The sequence below is a fragment of the Clavelina lepadiformis genome, chromosome 5, assembly GCF_947623445.1.
Source record: "Clavelina lepadiformis chromosome 5, kaClaLepa1.1, whole genome shotgun sequence".
Lineage (NCBI taxonomy): Eukaryota > Metazoa > Chordata > Ascidiacea > Aplousobranchia > Clavelinidae > Clavelina > Clavelina lepadiformis.
This window is the reverse complement of record NC_135244.1, coordinates 22,660,433-22,678,623: the sequence shown is the minus strand read 5'-3', so window position 1 is coordinate 22,678,623 and position 18,191 is coordinate 22,660,433. Positions and strand designations below refer to the sequence as shown.

Here is an 18,191-nt window from a genome sequence, read left to right as displayed (position 1 = left end):
CGTAACAAACCCACATCGACGTCACGTGCGCTTTGGACCGGAAAAATTCCTAATTTTTTTCAAGTATGACGCGACATCGTCACAATCGCCGTGTTGCCTGCTTAAAATTGTCTTCTTAATAGAATGTGACCTCTTAAGGTGCTGTTGCTGACACTAAGACAATTAGTTTTCAACATCCATCTAGTTGTTCGGTTACGTAGTCAAACCTAGTCAATATAGTAGTTAAGCCAATGTGACGTAATCGTCACGGTGATTAGCTTTGCGTCGTTACCATGCCCGTATTTGGTTGCTTACCGTAAACTTACGTCACTACATTTACCTTTAACAACGGGCAAATCATTTTTAAAAGAATTTCATCGCTAGTCTTGAAACACTTAAGTTTTAATGAACGAGTTAACAATATGGAAGATTCCTTTAACCACCTGACATGTTGGGTCATTATAGCCCAGACGGTCAAATTTAATAGAACAACTGGAAATTAACATGTATTTATTTGACCGTATGCAAGTCATTCCTACGACAGCTACTAACAAGCAATAATTCACTCCTTGAGATGAGATTCGTCAATATCGAGGAATAGCCGTTTAACATCATCAACTTCACTGATTACTTCTCTCGATTCGGAATGACCGCCGCAAGTGGGCAAATAACATTGACGGATTGCTCGGCTATACGTCCAGTAGCGCAGTAGACATCGTTAAAAAGTTGCACCAATTTTGACGTCGGCAATCGAAATATCAAGCTCGTTTGCAATAAAAACTGCTTGAAGCCCATTTTGTGTTATCATGCAATGAACAACATCGGTTCAACCTGATTCGGTATTAGCTGGCAGCATGACACGACCGGTGAACTCCAACCAACCATCCGGTACAGGGCATTTTACAAACCAGCACAATGGTCAGTGCCCAGTGTTTATAAACCCAGGTTTGATGTTCTTGAGTCCAAAAGAAAACGAAGATCTCTTACTTCTACTGTGAAAAGAACAACGAAAGAACCAATTAAAGCTTGAGTGTATACATGTGGAAGAATCCAGTTATCACATCTTCACATCACTATCATATCACTATCACATATATCATAGTACACATAGTCACACATAGTACCAACCTGATACTAAATTTGCAACTTTTTGTTATTATTTTATAACATTATCGATAAAAACCTTATTCCAACACCAAAAATGTTTTATAAAAACGTTGAAAGCGATTGCTATTATTGTCAAACGGGCAATTTTAGTTTCGGGAAAAGTTGATGGTTTAAAATAATCACCTGGATACTATGGACTGGTCACGAGTTGAATGCTCTGTCCAATAAAGTCCCACACACAACTAGAATTGCGACTTGTACCTAACAGGGCTTATCCAAACAAAGTTTTAAGCACAACAGTATAGCAGCAGTATAACACACAACATGACAACATGACAACATGACAACATGACAACATGACAACATGACAACATGACAACATGACAACATGACAACATGACAACATGACAACATGACAACATGACAACATGACAACATGACAACATGACAACATGACAACATGACAACATGACAACATGACAACATGACAACATGACAACATGACAACATGACAACATGACAACATGACAACATGACAACATGACAACATGACAACATGACAACATGACAACATGACAACATGACAACATGACAACATGACAACATGACAACATGACAACATGACAACATGACAACATGACAACATGACAACATGACAACATGACAACATGACAACATGACAACATGACAACATGACAACATGACAACATGACAACATGACAACATGACAACATGACAACATGACAACATGACAACATGACAACATGACAACATGACAACATGACAACATGACAACATGACAACATGACAACATGACAACATGACAACATGACAACATGACAACATGACAACATGACAACATGACAACATGACAACATGACAACATGACAACATGACAACATGACAACATGACAACATGACAACATGACAACATGACAACATGACAACATGACAACATGACAACATGACAACATGACAACATGACAACATGACAACATGACAACATGACAACATGACAACATGACAACATGACAACATGACAACATGACAACATGACAACATGACAACATGACAACATGACAACATGACAACATGACAACATGACAACATGACAACCGTATAACAGCATAACACAATGTGCGCGTTATTAGGTAGAAACCAGGAAGTTATACCGACATAAGAAATACCAGTAAATTGAGAAATTGTAAATACTAAGAAACTTCTCAAATGGAAAATTTCAAACTGTTCTGATTCCGTACAATTTGGTTTTAAGTACTTCGTGGTAGGTCCTAAATCATCATTTCAATTTCATAATTTTCGCTTGTGCTTCGTCGATTATTTCATCGCCTGGTGACGCTCGTGGTTAATGTCATGGTGCGGATCCACAGTTGTTTTATGGAAGGTAGTTGTTTGAGTCATAATGTCACGACAAACTTGTACTTGTTTGGTTTATTGGAAGAATAACGACCTGGTAGTTAGTGCAGTTCATAGGCTACGTACAATATTCCTCTTATAAATGTAGAAAAATTTAGTATTCGACAAAATTAGATTAACGATAAACTTTCGTTTTACTCGGATTAATCTCGGATAGGCTTTGTTAACCTGGCCGTTAGATAGGGTCAAGGCATCACTTTAATTTGCAGAAATAAGGTTCAATGAGATGCTGCGTGTTTCGTTTATTTCGGTTCGTTGGTTCGCAATCGACGATTCCCCAGATGCTCTTATACAACCGTGTTTGCACACCAAGGTACGCTTATGATTGGACGCATGTTTCTGCCAATGAAATGCAATCAGCCTCGTTTTACCAACAAACTGGAATTCCTGTTATTCAACATTAAAATATTAAAAACGGATTTCAATCTAAAAAATTTGTGACGTAACAATGAACGATATCAGTTCAAAATTCAAATAAGAACGCGAGTATCTGCTTCACGTATATACTGCGGGAAGGTGCCATGCAATGCTATTGTAGCAATATGGGGCTGGTTACACAAATCTTCTACTGCAGATGCAAATATGATATTTTGGAGGCTTGTGAGAGCAATTAAGGTCATCGCTAATATTACCTGCCACCGACAATATTAACTTTTGTTGTTGGCAGAAAACTTGTTATCAAATCATCATGAAAAATCAAGCACCACTTAAATAATGTTCTCGCACTTAGAGCATGAAAGCAACACAGGGCATGCATGATGACAAACTTGCAGCTAGAAACACTGCAATGGCGCACATGAGAAACAATCTTAATCATTTCAACACCAACCAATGTTGGCTCGCCTAATTCCGAGTGACGTCACGACTGAATGCAAACCACGAGATTCTTTTCATCTGGCGCTTGTAGAGAAAAGTCATGGATTTTGAAAGGAGGAATGTTCACTTCACTGCCCAGCATCTAATCGCTTTTATTATAAAGCAGATACCTCCACATGCACGGATACTGTAGTACATTGGTTAATTAAAACTTTAGACTAAATAAATATAAATAATATATTAGTTAATTATAACTTTCGACTTACTAATTAACTTGATAAAAAATTGGAAATGTTTTAAACAAGTTTTAAAGTGCTGAACTACTGCTGAAGTGTATGACGTCCAGGCGTAAATTATCATTTTATTAATAAGGTCGATGCTAAAATGAATTTAAAAAAATCACATACACACGCTACAATAATCAAACAACCCACATAGAATCGAAATAATTAAACTAATGATAATAACGTCATGTGAGGAAAACAACCAACAACAGACAAACGTTTGAGAAAATTTATAATAAGGGTTAAAAAACGAAAACGAAATAATCATCGGGTTAAAATGGAAATATTCGATCAATGTCAACAAGAAATGACAACAACATATTTAAAACAATTTCATTTTTTGAGACAACCAAGGTTGAGGGCCATTGTATAGATGGAAATACAAAGATATACTGGAATAAATTTTATAAATTGAAACGACAGACAATAAAAGCAGGAAATACATTTAATTGAAATCAAATATTCGTTTGTACAAAATAAGTAGTTTAAGATGACAAATTTGATTAAAAAATTTTAAGCTGACGGGAACGACGTAAAAGAATTCCCAAGCACAAAACATCAAATTTGAAAATGATCGCTCTTATGACGCCAAAATTAAATGCCAAATGATTAATGATCAAAATTAGCAAATAAAATAATGAAGATAAAAATATTTCGACGAATCACGAAATAAATTGAATGAACTGTCAAACACCTCCAGATAAACAAATCAAAATCCAACAAAACTTCAGATGGAAAGGACGCAAGGGTACCGTCGTACTCTGTCCATGTTGGTTGATACTTGCCATTTGTTGGTGGTTGGATCATAGAACTCAACTGTTTTGCCATCACACCTATAAAATATATAAAGTAAGCTGTTAAACACAAAATGTTGGCAAATGATAGATGAGTCCATCAAAATAATTACTGTACCTGGTTGTATATAAGTTAATTATTGGAAAGCATGTTATCCAGAATATATTAACCATAATAAACAGAAAAGCGAACCAAAAACGATTTTTATCGCGTTATTTGAAATACTCTGGAACTGAGATTAAGTTAGGAATCAACTTGATTATAAACTACTGCAGCAAATCTTCTCGAATCTTCTGCCGACTCATACCAGACTGCCTAACCATTCACAATCAGACAGTCACAAGCTACTTCCACAAAGTAAAACTCCTTCGCTAGTTATGTGAAGATTGTATTTGGCAAGATAATATAATTGTTTTGCTCGATGATGTCATAATGACCTAGAAACATTTAACAATATTGGCTTTGTGACCAATTCAAACATTTCTGAGGTCTGCTATTGCCACTATAAGGCTGTGGCTCCACCAGTAGTAATTTAAAATTATCACTGCATTTTTCGGTAAAGATTTAAAAATTCGTATTGGTACTGGTACGCACTGATCGCTGACAATTTCACTGAGTGACAATTTAAAATTGCTAGTTGTGACACAGCCGGTGATGATTAAATTGTCATAGAGGTCATTCTCATATACCGAAAGTATATTTCTCCATCTGCAATAGCGAGTTCTTCAATAAGCTTGTAGCTGTTGATATCTTTTTTCTTAAACGTATTTCTAACCTACACTCTGAGCTTTCTTTGTCTGTATGTCAGAGCAACAGCTATTATCGCTAAACTTTCTTCCTCGTTGCTTCAAGAACTGTCACTCTCCATGTCTCTAACTACGAATGATCTATTCTGCATGTTGGAGTGATGTTGCAAATTTTTATAAAATCAATCTCTTCTGGGCTAACAATTGACAATTTTAGTTATCACTTTTATGTGATAATTATTTCAGTGATGATGATATTGAGCGGCTCCACCAGTTGTAATTTAAATTAAAAAATTGTTACTGAGAAAATTATCACTGGAATTTTAAACTGTCATTGGTTGAGCCATAACTTAACTGAGCATATTAATGAAACAAATTTTTTAAATTCATTTCTCAAAACTCATCATGAACTTCACCTTCATCTAGTCTAGTGGTTCATGGACCCCAGGTTGGCAATCACTGCATCAGACATTATAATACGATATTATAATATATAAATTAAATAATATAAATTTAAAATAATGTGATTATGTATACATATAATTAATTAATTACTCACCCTCCAAACACCCATATAAGACCATCCACTACACAAGCTGAACCACTATTTCTTTTCTCATTCATAGATGGAACATCAATCCAAGTTTTTGTGTCCAGGTTGTATTTTTCAACAGAAGAGACATAATTTGAACCGTCATGTCCACCTGATTTAATTCATTTAAAGAACATGACAAGTCATAAATTTCCTTAAACATTTGAAAGATATTTGCACTTGCAGCAAGACTCACCTATCGCGTATATTTCGTTGTTTAATACAACAGCAGTTAATTCATCTCTGCGGGTTTTCATCGGTGGAATATATTCCCACTTTCCATTTCGTGGATTGTAACATTCTGCTGTTTTTGTTTTAACGTTGCCGTCATATCCTCCAAGCGCATAAAGCAAACCTTTCAAAATAAACCATCAATCAATCAAACACGTCACTTGTGCTTGAAATTCAAGCATTATTTCTCCAGCACTTTATGAAGGAAAAGTCAAATCCTTTGCAGTGGTGAGATTTTCTTTGATCAATTCCCGTTGCTTATTTTGTCTTTTGCTGATTTTTATAAATTTGTTTCAAAATACACGGAATATGATTCCAGACGCCAAATTTAGAAATTGCTGGGAAGCACGATATCTGTGACGTCACACAGACTGTCATTTGAAATCATAGAACATTTAACACGTGACCAAGAGCTTGATTTTCTATTCTCTGCGCTGCGTTTTGCATCGATTAAACTCTTGGACACAAAAGACCACGTCGTTTGTTTCTGCGCTTTTGTTTGTGACACGTCATCAACCTTTTTACATGAGTAAGCCTAAGTGAGTCGAGTCAAGTCAGCGACGCGTGTCAGAACAACGACCTACGCACAAATGAGTTCCCGCAATGCGATATGAAAGCTACTGGTTTAGGGCAACTTATTTAAATCTTTTGAAGATACTATCTCAAGTAAGTGTCTAAGCCTATGTATGAATTTCCCGTTTCCATAAGACCAATAAAGTTATTAGTATTTTGTGGTATTGGCGTAAATTATCTCAACCTGTTTCCAAGCTAGTCAACGAGTTCACTTGACACGACCAGGCAGCGTGAACTCGCTTTGAATTTTTTTTTTGTTAAAACGTTTTAAATGAGAGAAAAGTAGTTTCTCAAATTAGGGACGAAATTTCAAAACCCGGGTTCCGGGTATAAGTGACAAACCCGGTTTTTAGGGTTTTGAGAAAAGCGGATGTTTTTGTGAAAACTAACTCAATATTAAGGAAAATCAACATTATTGTAATACAGTCGAATTTGAGTAATTCGTATCCGTTCAATTCATTAATTCATTTTTGTCAATCCCGGCAGAATTGTGAATATTTTCATGTTTTCAAGCTTTGCGTAAATCTCAGCATAAATACTTAACGACATGAGAGAACTTCCGCAATCAATGCATCAAATTACTATTTACAAATTAATATCCAGGTTACTAGTAAAAATATTGCAATAACTAACAATTGTGATAAAATAATCGTTTAATATCAAACAATAAATTGTGTAAATACTGTGCAGCGACGCCATTTTGTTTGAAAATTGTGAAAGCTAAAAATTTCCTGGATTCTCCAAAAAATCCAGACGTTTACATTTTAAAACCCAGGTTTCCAGTCGTTGAAAAGGGCAGAAAAATCCGGGTTTCGGGTTGGGGAAAACCCGGGTTGAAAACACTAGAGAAAAGTGCACTCATGAAACGAGTTGAACTCGCTTAAAAGCGCTAAGAAGTAAAAAGTGTTATTGCCAACAAACTATTTGATGGTGATGATGAACGCCAAGCAGCTATGTTTAGTTAAACTTTTAGGAGTATATCTAAGTCTGGATTCCTCTGAGAAACATGTGCTCGTAAGAACGAATATTAAGGAGTTACAACAAAGATATGAACACGAATGAGAATAAGAAAACAGCAACGATGTGCACTTTATTGCGTTGTAGAGTGGACCTGTGACGTAACAATAAACGATATCAATTAGATATGGAAATAAGAACGCGAGAATCTGTTTCACGTATACTGCGGTCCGCGGGCAGGTGCCGATATGGTTTTATCAATGTGGAAACGAACGATTGGTGATTGGCATCTCTTAATTTACTTCGACAACTTTGACAAAAGTTTACTTCAAACATCAAAATAATAAACTCACCTCGTGCACTGACCAACGCATGGTAAGTTCGCTTTGTATTCATGTTTTTTATCGAAGACCATTTCCTCTCTTCAGGATTGTAACTTTCACATGATGATAGAGGACCAGTGTCATTAATACCACCAGCACAATAAACAAGACCTAGAAATCATACCATAATCAGACATAATTAGATGAAATTTTATACAACAAGGTTTTTGTTATATCTTATTATCACATTAAAATTATTGGATCAATAAAGTCATCAACATAAAACAGTCATCACAACCACCATTACTGTCTGTCAGAGGTGGGCACGACCGCGCTCTTATTTTTTAGGAGCGATCTCGAGAACGTCGCTTTTTTTTCAAAGTCGGAACCGAACCACGAGCTCGCTCCTTTTTAGTTATTCGCTCGTGTTGTGAGCCGAGCCAATGAGCCGAGTTGTCATCCTGGTGTCGTAATTAGTTTCACGTTGTGGTTATTTTTATAACTTAATCGATACATGTTTTGAAATTAGTGTTGCACGTAACTTAGTAACGTAACGTAAGTAACTTGAAAGTTGCACGTAACTCGAAATTTAATTTCGTAATTTACTTGACCGTGAGTAATTACGTAATTTTTCCTGCTGCCGCAAGCGTTGTTTTATTGTAATACTGTGATATCATTGTTGTTTATTGGCAAAGCAGGTTTATATCACAATTAATTGCTTAATATTGAGTTTCAATTTCGCAAAATTTGCGTTTCTTTTCGATGGTTGTCACCAGAAAAAATCGTCTTTTTGTCTTCTTTATGTTACAGGCAAGTTGAAATGTAAATAAAGGTTATTTATTATGGTCGTTATTAATCTCATTTATTTTCTTACAAACATTTTCCCAAACTTAATTGCTTATCGTAACTTTATCGACGTAGCGTGTGATCTACTTTTGCACGAGATGCAAAAGCGATATTTCTCCTGGGCATTGTGCAGTGTGATATCACTTCAACAGTTTAGCAGCGTCCCTGCCATACTTTCCATACTCGATTTATGTCGTAACTATAGTTATCAAAGGACGGTTATTACGTCACAATACAATCTGTTATTGCCCGGTTTCGGAAAACGGCAATGTGGGCCAGGAGCCGAGTGCAGATATCGCACGCATTTCAATTGCGTTTACACAGACAGTACATGCAGATTAAAAAATAGTTATCGATGTTTTTGGGCAAAACATACCAAAAAGTTGGTTGCATAATCACGTAATATAATAATATGTACCAAACGTTCGTAACAGCAGCTCCGTTACGTAATTACATAAGTGTTTTACTTATTGTCAATTACGTGCAACACTGTTTAAAAGAGAAGAATGTTAAATTGTTGAACATCGGCATCTACAATCGTAGAAGCTTCTTAAAACTCAAATCATCTATTAATCATTTGTGGCAAGTGTGTCCAAAACATATCTTCAGTATGTTATTCCATCGAGTTTCACACGTTTTACAATATTATTACAATTATTACAATATTACATTATATTATTATTACAATATAACTTTATTTATCTATTAATCATCTGTGGCAAGTGTGCCCGAAACAAAACTCTTCAGCATGTTATTCCATCAAATTTTCAGAACCATTTTATGCCATTTACAACAAATAATGATTAGCAGCAATTACAGCTGCAGTTGGACACACGTTTTACAATGCAAATACGATGTTTGCAACAAGCGAATGCGATTGGTGTCTTGAAACGAGCCGGAGTGAAAATATTTTTAATCGCCAACAAGAGCGGGAACGTGAGCGACACGAGCGCGCTCTTTTATTGATAAAAGAAAGTAAGCACAAATAACGCTCTTTTTTCATTGATGAGCGAGAGCGAGAACGACGCTGTTTTTACAAGAGCGGTTGTCCACCATCACTGTTTGTAACTTGTATGAACTTGAAATTGCACGTCATAATAACTTACCATTCAATAATGCTGATGCTAATGCATGTCGCTTTTCAATCATAGAAGGCAAGTTGCTATCCCACTTTGGATTCTCATCATTCAAGTCCAACATCTCAACAGAGTTGTAGCGAGGACCAACCAATCCTTTCCTACCACCCATCAATAAAATTTGTTGATTGTAATTCACAGCAGATGGATACCTCCGAGCAATGTTTGTATCCTGTATGATGAAACATCATTGCATAAAGTCAACATCAACTGAAGTGAATTTACTAACAATATCAACTAAATACTGGATATGGTGTTATTAATGGAGATGGCCTGGCCAGACTTAGGTACAAAAAATATCTGTAGGTGACAATAAAATATGAATAAATCATGGCCCATGAACATGGTCAAAAAATATTTGTGGTTGAGAGGATTGTACAGTGGCACATAACAACACAGGTATAAACTTTCTGCAGGCGACAATTCATAACAATCGATTCGATCAGGAAACAACAATTCACGACATTCCACGACGGCAAGGAATGTTTGTCAGCTCGTAACTTTAACATTCACTCTTCTTAGCAACTTGCCAATTCAAAATAAATTTTGTGCTTTTAAAATAAAATGGTTAGTCGCGATAATTAAAACACTTTAACGTGATAATATATTGTTGCTTCTCCGTCAATTCTATTTTGCCCCAATTAAGTTAATACTCGCGTAAAGAGGTAAAATTTGAACGTGCATGAGCATCTTGCCGGGCACCAACGGTCAATTACTTGTATAAGGATGGACTTGAGTTTGCGTAACTACAAATTTGTGCCCGTCTCATTGTTATATGTTTAAACCAGCTTTCTCGGTCCGAGCAACAAACAGTTTGCATGAAATCGGTCCGTGGTATACGACATACGGCATTTAACCAAAAATGCTTCTGATTGGTTGATTTCTCTTGTCCTTAGCTACGTGGTAGCAACAGAAATGCTGTTGTCAGTTTGTGTGATTTTGATTTCGGTTTGAGCATGAGCTTGCTTGTCACCTTGACTTGTCGAATTTATTGCGGTTGCAGAGCAAAGTAATCAAAGCAATTAATTAATGCAATTACTACAACAATTATTACGCAAATGTTTAAAAACGTAAAAAGTGGCGAGAATGATCGAATTTAAAAGAAAACTGTCCAAGTGAAACGACTGTGTTGAGACAAAACCATGTTGCTGCTTGCACTAGATCAGCGGTCTCCAAACTTTTTATACAGCATTCAACCAGAAGCGAAAATGCTGGCTCCAGTTTGTGTGATTTTGATTTCGGTTTGGGCATGAGCTTGCTTGTCGACCTGACTTGTTGAGTAAAAAATCTTCTTAACTTTTATTATTTTTACAAATTGAAGCGTCTAAACTAATCATAATGATCCTCTCTGACCCAATTCTCGCTTCTATGATTAAATTACCAAGCCAGTGTGTGAATTGAAATAGGTTAGGTTTCGGTCTATTCGCTAATTGTCAGCTTAAAATGACATAGGCTTATATACTAGTTAGAATTAGATTAGAATTGTCCTCACTTCCCAAAGTTGTATTATATCTTGAGATATAATACATATCCTGAACTAAACTGAAGTTCTCCTTTGCAAATGGTATTTCGATAGCCTTTAAAAAAATTTAAAATACCAACTATGTAGATTACTTGGGCTTCCATTAGGTTGACCTACTAAACATATTTAAAGCATGTTCGTAAATACATTAACTTAAATTGACCTTTTTGAGTCATTACTAGGCCATTGTAAGTTGAAAGTTATCCTGCATTTCTCTTCACAGACTAGCTAAATTGCTGTTTACAGGAGGCCTTAAGAAGAGCTTATTACTCAACAAGTCGACAAGCAAGCTCATGCCCAAACCGAAATCAAAATCACACAAACTGAAGCCAGCATTTTCGCTTCTGGTTGAATGCCGTATAAAACGATAGGAGACCGCTGATCTAATGCAAGCAGAAACATGGTTTTGTCTCAACACAGTTGTTTCACTTGGAAACTTTTCTTTTAAATTCGATCATTCTCGCCGCATTTCACGTTTTTAAACATTTGCGTAATAATTGCTTTGTTTTAATTGTTTTAATAATTGCATTAACTGATTGCTTTAATTACTTTGCTCTGCAACTGCAACAAATTGAAAAAATATTTCAGTTCGAACTTCATCTGTTCATCTCTTGAATAAAAGTTTATTTTATTTTTACTTATGAAAGAAATCTGCCCGATCCAATTGTTACTGACAGAAAACATAATGATCTTATCTTGAGTCACACTAGGTCATGAACACACAGACACAGAGGAACAAATTATGCTTTCAACTAATTTCCAAGTGTCACAATACTGTGACAATAAGTATATGTCTATGACATCATAATCACAATCCTTTTTTGAAACAAATTCATTATAAAGCAAACATACCGGCATGTTACTCCACTGATTTGTCTTGGTGTTGAACTTGGCAACAGTTTGTGGACAACCCAATCCACCAATCACAAGTATCTCATCAGACTGACCTGGAAAATATATTCGATTTTGTTAAAACCAGCATGAAGCAAATACAGGCCGGTTGCAGCCTGTGGACATTTTTTGTGGCAAGCGAGTTGTTTGGATTTTTATTCAAGACGTTAAGTTCTGTCATTAATTAGGAGGGATAAATGTGTCGTAACAAAATGCAAATGACTGAGCACTTTTATTAGAAAGTGCACATCAAAGGCATGATGGTATGGCGACTGTAATAGCAAATTGTAATAAGTTATATAATTAGCATTTTAATAAGCGATTGTGTGTTCTCCAGTTAGATGCAATTGAATATTTAAACAGGTGTATTATTCTTGGTTAATCACGTTATTCAAACAATTGTATTTCTAAACGACATACTGATCTAGAGATAAGTGTTTCAAGTAGCGTCACATTTTAGAGTGTATGAAGTTAGATGGTACTTGTGGTCAAAAGCTTCGGTGACGTAGAACAATGTTAGATATTACATATGTTACACGTAGCATGATGCAAGCAACATGTCTGTCGCTGATTGGCTCAGATATAGGATATAAAAGCTTAGGCTTAAATAAAACCGCACCTTCAGTTTCTTCAGAGTTTTCTGTTTTACTTTCGGGCTTATTCATCATTCAATTGAAGTGATAGCGTTATTCGGATGTAAAAATGGATATGAATTTGTTTCTGATGTGACTACGACTATATTTTGGAAAATATAAGAATTTAGACTTTATGAGTGTTGTGCTGACTTTAAGAGACAATCAGAAATAGCATATGCAACGGAGTCAAAGATAAAATAGTGCAGGAATTCTAAAAGAAAGACTAAAGCCTTTGGCTTTAGGCCAACCTAAAACACACAACATCGCCATCCCCACAATGGCACTAATGACTAAACTCAAGGATAAGACGCAAAACCCGATCAAAATGAATATTGCAGTATTTGGTTGTAAGCATTGTTACATCATACAAAGTCATTTGTCAAATCTACTGCTGCTGTTGCTACTATCACTAGTCGCTTAATCATTACCATCCTGGTCCATGTAGTGTTGTATATTAAATATTATTGGTTCAACAGCTCTATATTGCCATAATTCTGTTTAGCAAAGAATTAACTTATATTAATGTAAAGCTTATTTCAAAGCTTTCATCATAACCTTATAATTTTATGCAGCGTCAAAACCATGAAACATTATACAGGGTTAGTTACAAGCAAATTTTATTTTAAGAAAACCAACATGTACGGAGAAGTCCCGACAGTTACTGATAAAAAATGAACGCATGTCAAAAAAATTTAAGTTATTAACCGCTGTTTTACCTGGATTTGCCTTACAAGCTGGAGCTTCAGATATTCGAGAAACGAGTGATGTCACAAGAAGTTGCATGCAATCCGTGGAGTTGCAAACCAGTTTCTAAATAATTAAAAATGAATCATGTTGGCACTTTACATATTAGGAAAATATATTTTATCATGTACGGCTTTTTGCAAACAAAAACATTTTTAAACTTAAACTCGTTCACATTGACTCATAACATAAAGTAGCAGTACTACATGTTAACCGTCACACAATTTTTAATTTCTTACAAAAGTTGACACAAAACTTGGCGATGCATGATGATGCAAAGAAATAAGCAATGTGTTCAAAACTATCAGCAAGTTACCTCCTTTTGAACAACTTTTATCAAAAAATTTTTAGATAAATTTTGCAGTTGAATGAGATGAAACAAATCACTGAAGTTTTTCCGTCTATCATCGAAATCATGAAGTGCCCAAGCAACTGCACTCCTGTACTTGTCCTCATCGATCGAATCCTGAAATTTAATCAAGGCTGGGGTGACATCATAGGTACTTTTATATTATACCAAATATATGATATGATGTATGTTAAAGCTAAGAATGATTAAAAAATGGTTGAAGAAATAAAACATCACAGATGGTATGAACATCGCCATTTAATATTTTGATTTGATGTCTTAACTTAACAGCGAAATTATATTAACTGCCAGCAATATTCGAAAATTTAAATCTCGTTATCTTATTTGAGATAAGAAGTATCTTGCAAAATCTGGCAACAAACATTCAAGGCCATTCATGCATATATGAGCCAGCCTACATCATATGTTTTGTCTAAAAACAGACAACTTTAGCAATGCTTCTTCACTTTCAGTTATAAATAGAGCACAGGGTAATGCACAATTTCTCGAAATGTAACTATTATACTGCAGTGTAACAATTCTAACATGAAAGTGTGGATTATAATTAGCTTCTTGCAATTACCACATTTCACACAATGATGTAAGATCTATCCAAACAAAATGTTTAATTTAGAAACCTTATAAAAATCATCACAAGACAAAAACATGCTAATTCTAAATTTACCTCAACACTTTCCAACTTCAGCATAGCCTTGACATCATCAACACCAAACTGAAGAAAATCTGCACTTTTCAAAACTGCCCCGAGATTTTTAGAAATGAAAGTTTCAGCTGCTTGAACAAGATCACCCATGTTGTATCGGTTTAAATAAGATCGAATTTTCAAACAATTTTCTCCATTGAGAGATGCTTTGAAAAATTTCTTGCAGTATTCCTTCAAACCTTAAAAAATCTTCCAATTCATTTAGGAATAAAACCTATTACTTAATTGCGATGTTAACTCTGTTAACAGTCACTTATTTTATACACCAATTTGAGCTTACTGCATTATGTATATTCAATTCAGAATTAAAGGTATGTAAGGTGTTATGTATTTATTTAAGTAATTATTTATTATTTATTTATTTATTAAAAGTATTATATAGTTTTATTTAGGTTAAGTATTAAGTTAAGTTACTTTTAAGTTTTTTAGTTTTATTTAGGTTAAGTATTAAGTTTAAGTTACTTTTCTGTGCAACTCAAAACCAACAACCTTTATTCACAGCGTTATAACAACAAGTATCACAGAATCAGCTGCAGTAATAACAGTTACTTGTAATGCATAGATATTCTGCTGCTTCCAGTACATCATATACATTGTCATGAGTGAGGATTATGCATGAAGTGTATATGAAGCTAATAATCGATGCCATTGTTGGACTACTGACTTCTTTAACAATTCCTTCGTTTAAATAACTTTCGCTCATCTATAAAAAAAACAAAGCCTAAGGAAACATGTTACATGTTACTGAGTAAGCTATAATCTTGTCTATTCCACCTTTGTAGTGAACATTTTCTTGAAATATTCCGAGAATGAGCCAATCACACATTTGTGAACAGGGAATTGTTTTCCTCCAGCTTTTATTGTGAAATCACAGAAGTCCTTTGTTGTTGTTCTTTCCCTTTATGACATATAGATCATGAAACAGAAAGCTGTTGTTGGTGGCAATCAACTTAGCAAAGCTTTGATAGTTGTTACAAGCGTCAAGCATGGATCTGCCGGGTATGCGTGGCAGACCTAGAATTCGTGCTTTTAGAATTCGACTTTACATTAAGTACCAACACCAAAAAGCAGGATATCAATAAAATCAAAAGTTAAACTTGCCGCTAGTGTTTATATTTGCAATAAAATATCCGAAAATACATTAAATACATTCAGCTTTCAAGCTGTGTAGTTTTAATGTGCCCTTCATGAAATACATTCACCCTGGTTTTCCATAATTTCGTTTGACGATGACTATTGTTATTTTGCTCTTGTGTTCAATCTGCGTTCTGTAAATTGACGTAACAAATTGCTGCACAATAGGCAACATGAAACTTGAAATAACTGCTATTATTGTGAACGACATTACACAACACATACATTCAATATCTTTATCAACACATGGCTAGTAATTAATAAGAGTTTTACGCACATAGTCATGTCACGAGTGTTTGAAAAACATGATGTAAATTGGTGTAACGTCGCTAAAAGTATGTTGGTACGTCTTTAGATTTGCTACTGACGTAAGTTTATGGAATCCAAATTGCTCTTGATGTCTTTTTGCGAAAGACTGAAACATTGAAAGTGCGATAAACAACCCACTGTTTTATCGCTGCCCTCAAATGCATTAAAGCAATCACAACGATCATCTTTTGTCTGACGTCACTTCTTACTTGCGATGTCACATAATCACAGAACGCTGCTGGACCTCACGCTTGCCTGTGTTTGCGATTAACCAGCGGATGCTACTATCATGAATAACGCAGCATGTTAATCGTCACTGATTGCGAAACTACAGTGTTTTTCAGCAACAAAGTGCATTCAGCAACAACTATACATTGGTTGTTTACATTAAAAAAGAAGCCTTAAAATTTGTGGCATCAATCATAAATCTTATAACATACTGAATGCCGTATGTTATATAATTGTTCATGAGTCTTCGAGCATCTATTCAAACTTAAGTAGAGAAATTTCTTCTTTACTGAAAACAGCTTTTAAAATTCACGAACTAAGAAGCTCTCCTCTTTTCAAAATGTGGTCTTAAAGTATGACCTAATATATATAAAAAACCTGATGCCTCTGAAAGAAATACTCACAATGATTTTCACAAGATACTTGCCGGTATTTGCATGGGTCAAACTGGACAGAATGCAAATAATCTTTTGTATCTTTTAATGTTTGCACAACAACAGAAAATCAGAAAATGACAAATGTAGCATTGAGCCCGAGCACGCATGGAATGGTTTTAGTCACATAGACATCACATAAGCATGAGATTATACAAAAACATAAGCACAGGGCTACCTATAACATAACAGAAAACCATAAATTTTGGAAAAGTCAAAAAATTTTTCTCTGACTTTCAACACAATCAAAGAAAAGTGTTTTGCACATAGTTTATTTCCGGGACACAAGCATGATATATATAAGATACAAGATATATACAAGTATATATGCTGGTATGATATATGCTGTATCTCCACATGAATATTAGCCAGGAAAAAACTCAGTTCAGTGAAACTAAACAAAACCAATATTGAGTAAGTTGAATTATAATTTACAGAAAACTAGCAGCAAATTAGCACTGCTTGAAATTAACAACTTACTCATTCAAGTTGCTGAGGATTTCAGTGGCATGCTTGTTGTTGAATTCCATCTTTTCTAGTTTGATGCAAAAAGCAAATAATAACTAAGCCAAATCTTAAGTTTTAAAAAATCCTGCAACTGTTTAGTTAAAAGCTTAGTTATAAAGCTCAACGTACATATACTAAATGGGACAGCAGGAATTCGTAGGTGCAAAGAGGCAAATTTTGACGAGATAAAGGGCACTAAAAATCAATTCTTTGCTTACTTATTGTAGACCACTTAGCCATAGTAATTGGCCAATTGGCGATAAAAATCAATGTAAATTTATCTGTTCCACAGGGTTTTTGATAGGGTGTTAAATAAATCTGTAGATAAAAGTTATAGCCTAAATATATTAACTGGAGAAAGATTGGATAAGTGTACACATGACTTGCCATTACACACATGCACACCTGAATTAGCAGATGTGTACACACGAGATCTCGGTTAATCCTGCCATGAAATACAGGTCAGGTTACATGAATAAGGCGAGTTGTGCTCATTTGCCGCACTTTGATGATTCTAAACTCTTTCAAAGTTTTACTTTCCTGGTATGATCATGTCCTTACTTCATGTTATGTGTGAAGCATTGCAGCCTATGGCTAATGCAAACACAAATTAGGCAGTTTAGAATTACATAACACGTAAACAAAATTTGTATGAAAGTGTAAGTTTAAACTATTAAGCCGATATTTATTTGGTTCTCAAGCTAAGGTTAGTTTGCAAAGTCGAGTTTGAGCAAAACTTGAAATTTATCTCGGGTGTACAGCGGTCTCCAAATACAGACCAGGCAAACTGCAGAGTATGGCAAGAGCACACCCAGGTATATTTGCTGAAACTTTACTGCACACCGAGAGAAGAGCGAGCTCTCTGAGAAAATGAAAACTTCTCTCTTCATTTATT

General features: G+C 35.1%; 2 protein-coding genes across 2 annotated transcripts in view; one reads left to right on the top strand and one right to left on the bottom strand.

Moving 5' to 3' along the window:
• The window catches only part of LOC143459601 (uncharacterized), a 218,744-nt gene that overhangs the window by 71,486 nt on the left and 129,067 nt on the right, over nucleotides 1-18,191 (top strand). The gene's annotated exons all lie outside the window — the stretch shown is intronic.
• Nucleotides 3,713-17,389, bottom strand: LOC143458715 (kelch-like protein 12). Its single transcript, XM_076955564.1, has 12 exons — nucleotides 17,270-17,389; nucleotides 15,459-15,582; nucleotides 15,234-15,387; nucleotides 14,646-14,863; nucleotides 13,928-14,077; nucleotides 13,584-13,677; nucleotides 12,194-12,288; nucleotides 9,790-9,991; nucleotides 7,868-8,008; nucleotides 5,950-6,108; nucleotides 5,721-5,865; nucleotides 3,713-4,453 (listed from the first exon to the last, which is right to left on the bottom strand). Exons 1-12 carry the CDS (start codon nucleotides 17,317-17,319, stop codon nucleotides 4,348-4,350), a joined length of 1,638 nt encoding a protein of 545 aa, XP_076811679.1. The 5' UTR covers nucleotides 17,320-17,389; the 3' UTR covers nucleotides 3,713-4,347.